Raw genomic sequence first — 12,726 nt, forward strand, 5'->3', positions numbered from 1 at the left:
ATATGACTTTGTTACTCTCTTTGGGCCAGCAAAGGAATCTGACAATTGATTAGCTAGCTTTTGTAAATGTATTATCTTTTGGACTTCTAAATCACATTCCAGAGTCCGAGGATCTTTTCAAGATAAGGATGTTTGATTCTATGTAATTTCTTTTACCAGCTTACTATTATCTCCCCTAATGTTGGATGTTCGGATTCATCAAAGTGACAATCCGCATACCTGGCCTTAAATAAATCACCCGTAGTTGGCTCAAGGTACTTAGTAATCGTGGGAGAATCATATCTAACATATATCCACATCCTCATTTGAGGTCCCATCTTTGTTCTCTGTGGTGGTGCAATTGGAACATAAACGGCACATCCAAATGTCTTAAGATAGGATATGTCTGGCTCATGACCTGTGAGCAATTGTGATGAGGAATATCTATGTTCACTAGATGGCCTGATGCGAAAGCGGCCGACTCTCTCTCTAGCCGACTCTCTCTCTAACGGATGGGCCGGTTATGGACATCCACAATGTGGTTTATAACAGAAACCATTATATTCAATTATTTATTTTAAAGAAATATCTTAAGATGACACTAAATCAAAATTTTATAATAAAAAATAGCACATAATGAAAAAACCACTAAAATAGTATTAACTAAAAGTTAATAATACTTTTTATATTTTATATTTCATTTGGGTTTGTGTTATTTAGAGTTTAGGCTTAATAAAATATTTAGGGGTGAGATTAATTAGAATTAAAGTTTAGGATAAAAAAATAATATAGTACTTTTATTGATTAATGATATTTCGAGAATTTTTTCTTTAATTGTTATTTTTTGACAAAAACAAAAAAAATGTTATTTATGAGATTTCCCATTATCTATATTATTAAAACTAAAGTACAAATATACTAACCTTATTTTTAACAGATTTATTACATTTTTTATTTTCTTATTTTCACTCATCTTAACTACTTTATTAATTATCATTTTCCAAATAATTGACAATATTTATTATACATTACAACAGAACTTACTTATTTTAATTATTTATATTTTTTTACATTTTTTCACACTTCTTAACTACTTCATTAATTTTCTTTATCATAATAATTTAACATCATTTATTTTACGTGTTAATCATAATAATTCCAAATGTTTAAATGAAGAACTTTTTATTTGCTTACATAGTTTATTAGGTATGAGTATTCATGTATCCTTTTAGGTACGGTTCAATTCTTTTTGGGATTTGGAAACTAGATTCCGCTTGAATATTATAAATTTTCGGGTGGAGTTAGAATCGTGTTTTTCTAGGTCCGGGTGGATTCGGTTCTGATGTATAGAAACTTAAAAATAAACAAAAAAACTTATGCGTTTAAAAATGTCAATAAATAATTTATAAAAATAAAATAAAACCGTAACGTGCAGATCAAGTTCTAGTAACTCATTATACGCTTAACTTAACAACACATAGTAATTGATGTACCTTTCCAGACTTAAGGGAAATTATGCCACCAATTCGAAATTTGATCTTTCTTCTTTCAGCTTCTCCACAGGAAAGCTACAACAGACACACATACACACACACACTCAGCAATAGTGTCATAAATACTGGCAAGAAAGTAAAGCGACTTTGCTTGGTGAATAAATAATTTAGTTACTTTGGTTTCAAAGTTCTTTCATCTCCATCACAAGCTAAACCGTTGCCACTTGATACATCCTATCCATAGAGAAAAAACGCATGCAACAAGATGATATAAATATCCACAATTTCAAAGTTACTTACAATACATGTCAAACTTACAATGTGCCAAATAAACCTGAAGTCCCCCGCGATTAGTGAATTCAAAAACTCTACAACTTCTCTCTGAAATACAACATTAAACATTTAAGAGGGTAACAACAAGATTGAGATACACAACCACAAGTTACTATGCTGAATATTTTACCTCCTCTAGAGAACAGTCACGCAATATTAGAGTCTCAAGCGGACTGTCTTTGCAATTATGTCCCAAATCCCTACCATCAGAAGTTTTCATCTTGAGAAACTTGCTAACAGAGACCACGATGATATACATTTTCTTTGTATCCTATTAAAAATAACCTCAAGAAACTTCCATGGATTCCGGATGTGCTAGACAGATTTACATACTTAAGTTTGAGCAAACCCCGCAAAACAATTCAAATCTATACTATTAAAGGGAAGGATTCTTAAAAAATCTACTTAAACAAAGTTGTTGAACCATTTCATTAGACTTAACTATTTTTTTGGTCGTACCTTATATTTCTCTAACTATATAAATACTTTACATAATTTTAATGAACTCATTTATTATTCTCCCATAATCTATTATATAATTACTCTAACAATAAATTCTCATGAATACATGATATATCATTCAAACATGTTTACACATGACGTGATCATTATCACATATAGTTCCATTAACAGTATAAAATTTTCAATGGTTTAGTTATGTTTAATATATGTTGTAATGGAGAATCCTCTCGTGTATAACAATCTTATATATGAACTAAATAATTAATCTTATCATACAAAATATCAAATGGGTCTAACCAGGTTGGATATTTAAATGGAATTAGTAAAAAAAAGACTGATTTAAATAGAACATGTTTATTTACTTTACAAATTCTAACAATGCATATGATACGTTTTATTGAAATTTTCACAAATGTAAAATATCTTGCGCTTTAAATCAGATAGCTTAGATTGTTTGGAAAAAAAATATAGGATAAATAGTTAAATGTTAATTATTTGAATAAAAAATATTTGAGCCATTAATTTGTTTTGCATAATTTGGTTTATAAATAGTAATTTTAGGATATTTGGCTATTTAGAAATTAAATATAATTAATATTTGTAGGTATATAATTTGTATTTTAAAATTTTAAATGCTCATTTGGTTTTCAGTTCAGTTTCTATTTTTTGGTTCCAAAGATATATGATATACTCGGTTATTTATGAAATTCAGCTTAATTTTAAAAACAATTTCCAGTTTGGTACGATTCAGTGCATCCGGGCAAATGTCCCTAAATCTATACATTATCTTATATAGAAATTATATAAGAAAAATTTATTTAATTTCAAAAATAAAAAGCGCGGATCAATATCTAGTATTGGTTTTATAAAGCACATATAGTACCAAATGAAGGAAGAAAGATAAACGAAAATTGAACTTATGGAGCCCATACCTTCACAAGAATTTGGGCCATTGCATCATCTAGGTTCAAACCTTTAAGTGTTAGACAAGTTAACTTGGGGCAGTTGGCCAGAAACGCTTCGATGGTAGAATATGTTATATCATCGGTATAACAAAAGGAAAGAACCTTTAGTGGAAACCTTTTACCTCCAAAAGAAGTTTCTAAGAATAGATGCTCTACCAAGTGACATTTCCTCGTGAGTAAGTCTAGCACCGGTAGAGCTGTAAACTGGGCGAGCCCATGTCCATTAGTCCATATCCGTTTGTCCATTTATTATTTGTGGATAGAGTTGTCAAACGGGTTGACCCGCGTCCATATGGACGGACCCGCAGCGGTTCAGTCAGTTCATCAGCCCGTGCGGGTTGGCCCGTGGCGGGTTGCGGCCAGAAATGTCTTGTCCAAACCCGTCCAGCTTAGTTTACTTTTTTTGCGGGTCGACCCGCAGGTTACCTACAAAAGAAAACGTGTTATGACCTTTGCTCAATGTCTAATAATACTAATACTAATAGGGCCTCTGTTTTGACCTTTGCTCGTATCTTTCTTGGTTAGTTTATAATTGTGCTTTTGTGTTTCCTACGTGAGGTAGGAAAAATTCAAACTCAGAAAAAAACTACACATATTTTCACGAGTCCACCTAACGCACATGCTTATTTTAGAAGACAAAGTCTAAGTTTTGTCAACTCGTAAGAAATAAGTGCACCTGTTTATTCTCCTTATAACATTTGATTTGCAGGTTAAAAAACATGTTAGTTCTCTAAACATAAATCCAATAAATCAACGTAAACAACATGAAAGCAACAAACTGTAGTAGTTCAAAAGCAACAACAAATAAATTCCAGTGAACAAACTTAAATTCTAAATGGAAATATGAAAACCAACAAGCTAAACTGAAACACTAATAAAACGATTCTCCTCAAGCGTCATCTTCTTCATCGATAATGGATTCAAAGGATGGTAATGTCTCATCATCAACATATTCTTCATCTTCCTCTACATATTTGAACCAAAATGAGTTAGCTAACTATAATGAAGTCTAAGAAGCATTATAGTAGTGTAATCAACATATTCTTCATCTTCCTCAAGCGTCATTCTCCTCAAGCGTCATCTTCTTCATCTTCTTATATGTTCTGAAGGTGTTGTTTAAATCACTATTTAAGAGAGAGTTAAAAAATCAGAATCAAAAGCAAACTCACATCATAATTGCTGAAATTTCCACTTTCTTCATCCTCTGCAACTTGGTCTGGAGCAGCTTCATGTGTCTCTGCAGAAGGAGAATTCGATGTTTCCTTGTTCTCATAGGCGCTAAGCAAGGTCTGCAGTTTTTCACGCAAATGTTTCATCTTTCTTTCCAGAGAGTTCTTGTCAACTTTACCAAAACAAAACTCTGCAAGTTTTAGTTTCAGACGTGGATCTAAAACTGTAGCCATAGCAAAGATGTCGCTGACTTCTTCCCAATATTTTTGAAACTTCTCCTTCATCGGTATAACCATTCTTCGGACAACATCATCTCTACTTGTTTCATTCTGTGTCAGCCAGTTTTGAATTCTCCACACTTGCATGAAATACAAGTTGGAAGTAGGATATGTCGATCCTGACATGAGGCGAGTAATCTCATCAAAGGGCTTCAAGAAATCACACATCTCCTTCAATCTTCTCCACTCATCCTCGCTTGGGTGAAACTTGTAACTCCTCTCAATAAGTTTGAGATGACCAAACGCTGCTTGATACTTCAGGGCCATGTCAATCATTTTATATGTTGAATTCCATCGTGTAGTAACATCCAAAAGCAACCCAGCATTCTCTTTAATACGTACAGATTCAACACATTTAGCAAAGAGCAGCTCACGAGATTCAGATGCTTTGACAAACTTGATACTCTCTCTGATCTTATGCAAGGAATTGCCGATCACTTTGAGTCCATCTTGAACAATAAGGTTGAGGATATGCGCAGAACATCTGACATGAAAGAATTCTCCACCACAGACCAAATCATTTCGCAGCACAAGCTGAGATTTCAAGATATCTTGCATAGAATCATTGTTTGTAGCATTGTCAAGTGTGACTGAAAACACTTTTTTTATCAATACCCCATTCTTCCATTTCATCAAGAATCTTCATAGCTAACTGAAAACCGGTATGAGGAGGCGGTAGAGCACAAAACGAAAGAATCTTGTTCTTCAATTTCCAGTCTCTGTCTACATAGTGTGCTGTCAAACACATGTAACCTTCATGTGTGATTGCCGTCCACAGATCAGAAGTAAAGCTAATCCTTCCAGGAAGATTAGCCAATTCTTTTTTCAGAATATCTGTCTCGCTCTGATAGAACTTGTAAACATCTTTTGCAGCTGTGTTGCGACTGATAAACTTCACATCTGCATTCAAGTATGTCCAAACAGATCTGACCCTCTCATATTCAACGTATGAAAATGGTAAATCATGCAGAATGATACACTTTGCTACCATCTGACGAAAAACAGTGTGATCATACTTCCTTGCTTGCAGTTTTGCTTCTGCATTGAGCACCATCTGACGAACATCACCAGTCGTAGCCTTAAGATTACACTTCAGTAGATGTCGTCTCATAACATTAGTCCCATTGTTGTGGGAGTCATGTGCATATTCAATTTTGCAGTGCTTGCATTGTGCTTTTTCAGAGCCATCTTTCTTTGTAACCACTACAAAATCTTGCCACACAGGTGAGTATTGTCTCCTCTGTTTCTGAGCCGGTGACTTTCCTTTATCATGATCACCTGACTCGTCTTCAGAATCAGCAGTCTTTTGTTTCTTCTTTTGCGGCTTCCCTTTGCCACCATGATCACCCTTTCCCTCATGTTTCTTTCTCTCCTGCGCCTTAGATGACATCCCTTTGCCATTATCATCCTCAGCCTGAACATGTTGTTTCTTTCTCTTATTTAGATAACCATCAACATTGGCAGAAACCCTCACTCTTACTGGTTCATAATCATCTTCCATTGCATCATCATCTGACTCTTCTTCAACTTCAATGATTCTTCTTCTACGAGACTGAGATGTTTGTGATCCATCATATTTGGTACGATCTTGTTCAGCGTTTGCAGCATCAAGAACTCCATGTGTCTCAAAATCTATTGACATCAAGTTTGAGAAACCCCCAAAATCCATAGCTCCCTTCTGAATCAGCCTTTGAGATCGCGTTGCAGTCAAAACTCACGGGCAGTTTTTTGCTTTTAGACTTCAGGGAAACGTGGTTAGTGTTACGTAACTATTAGGTTAAAAAAAGGCTGCAGACATTTAGGTTTTTAGTTAATTTGCGGACAACCCGCGAACCCGCTAACCCGTGACGGGTTATGACCCGGCCACCCGCAAACCCGCAAATTCCTGGACATCAAACGACTTGTCCAAGCCCGCCCCGTGATGGGTTTACATGGGCCGAACCCGCGGGTCACGGGTTGGGCTGACATCTCTATTTGTGGACAAAGAGTGACCATTACCATTAAGGACCATGTTCATTAAAGCTCAAATCCACTAACACCCATATTTATATGGGCTGCCATGGGGTCCATTAAGGACCATATAAGAATATTTTGAATTTCAATTTATAAGCCTAAAAATTCAAATATAAATTCATAAGATTAAAATTCATCTATAAATTCATAAGTGCAACAATACATAAGTTCAAAGATCACACAAATAGCATCAGTACATAGCATTAGTTCATAAATACTTAAATATCATCAGTTCATAAATAGCATCATAAATACTTAAAGACATAACTTCAAAGTTCAAACTCCATAAGTGCTCAACTTCATACATGTCACTTGCCTGCACCAAATCAAGAGATAATGTTATTAATTAGCCATGCACAACACAAGATAGCAATGTATAAGAAGACTCAAACATACACAACACAAGATAGCAATGTGAAAGCATAAGTATAGCAAGCAGACTCAAGTCTTACCCATGAACTCAGACTTGACATGTTTCATTAACTTCTTCTCCAACTTCCTCCAACTCCAAGGGTTCAAAATCCACTTCATCACCTAAGAAAATTCAATTATCAGTTTCAAGTACAAGACCAGAGACAAATCTAAGGATATAACCAGAGACTAATGATCAAGAACTTACAGTCTAAAGACTCAAATCCTCTTAGCCAATTTCTTGCGCAAATCAGTGCTCTGACATTCGAAGGGCGAAGGCAGCTTCTGTATTTGTTCAATACACGGCTTCCAATGCTGAAGGATGATTCTGAAGCAACTGTGGTGATGGGTATGCTCAAGACGTCACATGCCATTGATGCGAGCTCCTTAAACCGATTAGCATTGTCTCTCCAGTAGGAGAGAACATTCAAACTCTTGAAGGCCATCATGTCTAAAACCGGTTCTTCTAGGTACTTATCCAAGGCTGACTTCCCATTACCACCAGCGTTCTGTGAGAAGAAAGCATAGTATGCCTGCAACCCGAAATAAAAACAGTAATGCTCAGACCTTAAGAAAGCATAAACACACTAATGAGGAATGCAATGAAACGAGCTTACATCATATCCTGGTAAAGTAGTCTGTGCTGCAGTTCCTGAAGTTGATCCTGAAGTTCTAGCCATGTTTTTCTTTTTGTTCTTCTTGTAGACATCAAACAACTTCTTCAACTTCTTCTTAATATGATCCAATTTCGTCTTACATGTCGCTGCATCTAGAGTTGTGAAGCAATACTCTAGAAATCCAATCTTCAACCTCGGATCAAGCACAGCAGCAATGGCTAAAATGTCACAATACTCCTCCCAGTACTTATTAAACTTGGGCTTCATTGAAGCCACCATCTCACTAATGACTCCATCCTCATTGAACTCATTTGCTCTCAGCCAGCTCTCGATATTCCACACTTGCATAAAATATAGGTTAGTTGTTGGATACGAAGAACCAGAAATCAAATTCGTCATCTCAGCAAATGGTTCCAAGAAATCGCGGATCAACACTGCCCTTTCCCACTCCAATTCAGTTGGACAGAATTGATATGTTGTCTCAATATCAGCTAAATGGCGAAAGGCTTCCCTATAGACGATGGCTCTATCTTGCATAAGATGGGTAGAATTCCACCTTGTTGCCACATCCATAACCAACCCTGGTAACACACCATTTTCTTTGGGTTCAATACCCACTGTCTCCACACAACTCTGAAACAGTCTCTCTCTTGATTCAGTCACTTTCACAAACTTCACACTTTCTCTTATTTTCTCCAATGCTCCATAAATAACATTCAGTCCATCTTGAACTATGAGGTTCAAGATGTGAGCAACGCATCTTATGTGGACGAACTCGCCGTTGCACACAAGATCTCTTCGAAGCTGCCTCTTGAGAATGGACTGCATGTTATCATTTGCTGAAGCATTATCGACAGTGACAGTAAAGACCTTCTTCTCTAACCCCCACTCTCTCAACAACTCCACTATCTTCATCGCTATAGCTCCACCGGTATGAGGAGGAGGAAATGCACAGAAATCGAGAATCCTAGACTTCAGATTCCATTCTCCATCTATGTAGTGAGCCGTCAGACACATGTACCCTTCAACTGTAAGAGCTCTCCACAAGTCAGTTGTTAAGCAGAACCGTCCTGGAATTTTATCCAACTGCTGTCTCAGCTTCAGCTTCTCCTTCTCATATACCTTCAAACAGTCTTTAGCAGCTGTAACCCTACACCAGAACTCTATACCAGGATTCACATAATGAAGCGCTTCCCTAACTCTTCTGTACTCAACAAAAGAGTACGGCAGGTTATGCTCAATCAAGGCTATTGCAATCTCACGAAACACAAGCTGATCTATCTTCCTACCAGATCCAGGTGTACCAGGGACAGGATTCAAAGTACATACTTTCATATGACGCAAAAGACTAGATGTTCCACTCCTACGCAGGTTTAAGTAGTAGTTGTGTTTGCAGAATTTGCACACTACGTCATTCGAACCATCTGGATACTTCTCTCCTACTATACTAAAATGCTTCCAGCATGTAGAGGTTCTGCGTTTACCTCTTTTGGCACGGGTTTCAGCTGTGCTCGTGAGAGTATCCTCCACTGCTACTGCTTCATCTCCATCTGAGTTTTCACCCATCAGCTCATCCCCACTCATGTAGTCTTCTGCGTCATTTAGATTCATTGTATCCTCGTTGTTCATCCTGAAAAAAAAGAGATAACATGATAAAGGAGATGACCACTATTATGTAATATAATTGCTGGAGATTAAGCGTGACAGATAAAGCATCAATTAAGGGAGAGCAAAAAGGCAAGAAAAGAGATAACATGATAAAGGAGATGACCACTTTACAGAACATAAAAGACTTTACAAAACAGAATGTGATAACAACTCGTTTTTTAAATATGTGCTATAGTGAGAAGCACATCTGATCATAGTTTAAATCATATAAAAGTAGCAAGCAAACTCATAAAACACATCAAACTCATTGATGACCTCTACATATCTCATAACAAATCATCAGCTGATCATATCCCATAACAAATCAATAAAACACACATTCAGTTTTGCAAGAGACAAGTTACCTTGTGTGTCACTACAGAAACGCTCTCTCACTTCAGCTACTCTTGTCTGTCAAGTGTCAAGGACTCGAACCTCCAGCGTCCTGTTACAAAAGAACAAAACCATTAAGTTACATATCTCAAACGCAATACAAACGGATAGAACGAAACTCAAAGAACGGATACAAACAAACTGAATGCGTACAGATCAGTAAACTTGAACCTATCTCAAATCTCATAAAACCCAATCTTAGATTCTCAGATCACAAACAAAACTCATCTCAGATTAAAAAAAAAAAAACCCAACTCAGATCTCAAACAAAATCATCAATATGAACAAACCCAAAGGATGGAAACTGACCGGAGGAGAAGATGAGAACAGACGGAGTCATGGAGAAGAAGTTGAGAACATATGGAGGACATGAGGAGAAGTGGAGAACGGTCGGAGGATAGGAGGAGAAGTGGAGAACATACGGAGGACAGGAGGAGAAGTGGAAAACAGACGGAGGACAGGAGGAGAACGGAGAGCTTCGTCATCGTCGCAATCGCCAAAGGAGACGCCGACTCGCGAGTTTCGTGAAAAGAGAGAGATGATTTTTTTTTAATTTTTCCCCAAAATTGAAAACCCTAGAAATTTTCCTTTATTGGACAGCCCAAGTCCACATTGCCCAATTCCATAAAAACCCATAGATAAATTGGTTTCCAAATTCTGACCACTTAAAGCCCACCTAAAAATATGGACATAATTAGTGGAAGCCCAAATGTATGTGGACATGGACGCCCATCGGACAGTCCACCCAGTTTACAGCTCTAAGCACCAGATTGAATGAATCATATGATCTGTCAAGAAAAACAAGCTATGGCTTATAATGGAGGAGTTCCTAAATGAATCATTAGAATCTAGTATTGACAGAAAAAATAAGGAAACAGAAGAAAAATGGAGAGGCCACGAATTTTAAAGATACAAAGATCAGTTAGGTTAGCGTAGTAGCAACTTACAGTTGTGCGATTTTCAAATCGGTTAGATTTGGGCTGGCTGACAAAACAGAACATATGGAACTTATGTCCATGGATTCGATATTGTAAATGTGTAGGCATGTTAATAAATTCCTAGACGAATGGAAAAACATATATAATATCAACCAAACATGTTAAATACTGAAATGTCACTGAACATTTTGGTGATGAAGAAAAACATACCAAGTGAATTCAGGATCAGAAGATAATAGTGGAGCAAGACAAGAGCTTGTAGGAAAAGTGTGGAAATAGTTAAAACCATCATTACCAACTTTAAGGGATCTGCAAGCATAAACAAAACCAGTGAGAAATAATTACACATAATCAAAGTTCAAATACAAAACATAAGAAATATATATACAAGAAGCTGTAACCTGAGTTTATTTCCAGCACGATGGATCATAGTACGCAAAACAACATCATCAACATGTGTAGATGCTGTTGTCAAGTCTATGTGGGAATAACATAAAGGGTCCATGGCAGATTTGCTAAACATGGTGCAACAAGCCGCAACTTGCATTAGAGACTTTGTATCAAGCATCGAAAACACCTAAATCATAAGACATGGAAAATATACCAAGAGATCCATTAATAAAAAAAAAGGAAACAAAGATCGTTGTGAGTGAACGAAGCACCGGATCTGGGCGCAGCCCAGTAAAACACTGGTCTTGATCCCAATTTTCTTTAATAAATAGTACACATAGATATAGATCTCCAAATTATAAAAATATATGTTTTTTTTATTAAAGTTGTTAAGAAATGTTTACTTCTCCTTAAGTACGGTCGTGTTGTTACCTTAATTGTGAGGTCTTGAGGGAGGAACCATGAGACGGAATTGTAAAGTGTGAGTCGCTTATGAAAGCACCGTTTAGTGGATTCAAGAAGAAGTGAGACACGTTGAAGAGTGCGGTCAATGAGTTGATCATGAGCAGAGTCATCATCACTAGATGTGGAGAGAAAGTCATGAAGCACTCGGTCAAAGGAGGAGCTATTGGAGAACAACGGAGAATCAGGTAACAAAAGGAAGGAGAGGATTGTGGATTCGAAGTGGCGCGGGCTGGAGTGTGAAGCAAGAGAGAGTGAGTTAGGGGTTTGGGTGGGGGAGGAGGAGAGAGATCCGATAGGAGTCTTAGCTTGTCCTGAATCCATCCTTCTACACGAAGCAAAGCAAATATCTACAGCCATGATGAGATGATGCTTTTATAATTAAGAGATTAAGGAGCTGGCTCTAAAGGCTTTTCATAGTCTTTACCGTTGATTTTTCCTCCCTTTTAGTCGTCACAAAATACAACACTTATGATATACAAGCATAGGACGCGGTTGCAATCTTTTTTATTTTGTTTAGACTTGAGACAGAAAAAAGAAAAATCCACCAATAGCACTTTTTGTTTATTTTCACAAAAATTAAAAAAAATGAACAAAAGAGGTTTTATTAAAGAGTAAAATATGTAATTATATCCTTTGGGTTAACTAATCTGTTGAGTTAAGCTTGAAGATGTTAGATCAAGACTAAAGACTTGCGGTACAAGCTAAAGGAGATCCTAGTCTATCCGAAGTTTAAAGATAAAGATGGCGAGATGTTTTAGGAGTTATCTACAACAAGAAAAATGATCCTTATCTCTAAGACTAGTTTTTATCTTTTAGCTTGTTATATATATACATTCATCGAGTTATGATAGAATGTATGAGTTTGTGAGATCTTGAGGTTTTGTGTGAGTTTTACCTTGAGGCAATAAGAGAGTTATTCTTTACTTACAATCGCATACACTAAAGCAATCGTCTATCTGGTTTCAATACGTAGTATCAGAGCCACACAACTGAAAAGATGGGGGATCTTACGGTTGCTACGACGAAACCAAAGGAGACATGATCATCTTCGATAAAATGCCCTATACTAAGTTCTACAAACTACACTGTATGGGCAATCAAGATGAAAATTCTCTTGAAGGTACACAAGGCGTGGGCTATAATCGAGACAGAAGAAGGAGATGACGAAAGAA

At 36.5% G+C, this 12,726-nt stretch overlaps 2 protein-coding genes across 2 annotated transcripts; both read right to left on the bottom strand.

Moving 5' to 3' along the window:
• Window positions 1-4,121: 4,121 nt before the first annotated feature.
• LOC106393608 (zinc finger BED domain-containing protein RICESLEEPER 2-like) lies at window positions 4,122-6,349 on the bottom strand. The gene is made up of 3 exons (XM_013834294.1): window positions 5,296-6,349; window positions 4,398-5,231; window positions 4,122-4,198 (listed from the first exon to the last, which is right to left on the bottom strand). Exons 1-3 carry the CDS (start codon window positions 6,347-6,349, stop codon window positions 4,122-4,124), a joined length of 1,965 nt encoding a protein of 654 aa, XP_013689748.1.
• Window positions 6,350-7,153: 804 nt separating this feature from the next.
• Window positions 7,154-11,875, bottom strand: LOC106393607 (zinc finger BED domain-containing protein RICESLEEPER 2-like). The gene is made up of 6 exons (XM_022709455.2): window positions 11,522-11,875; window positions 11,101-11,276; window positions 10,910-11,008; window positions 7,722-9,351; window positions 7,313-7,637; window positions 7,154-7,227 (listed from the first exon to the last, which is right to left on the bottom strand). Exons 1-6 carry the CDS (start codon window positions 11,873-11,875, stop codon window positions 7,154-7,156), a joined length of 2,658 nt encoding a protein of 885 aa, XP_022565176.2.
• Between the last annotated feature and the right edge of the window lie 851 nt (window positions 11,876-12,726).

This window comes from Brassica napus, chromosome C6 (genome assembly GCF_020379485.1).
Source record: "Brassica napus cultivar Da-Ae chromosome C6, Da-Ae, whole genome shotgun sequence".
In the NCBI taxonomy this organism is placed as follows: Eukaryota; Viridiplantae; Streptophyta; class Magnoliopsida; order Brassicales; family Brassicaceae; genus Brassica; species Brassica napus.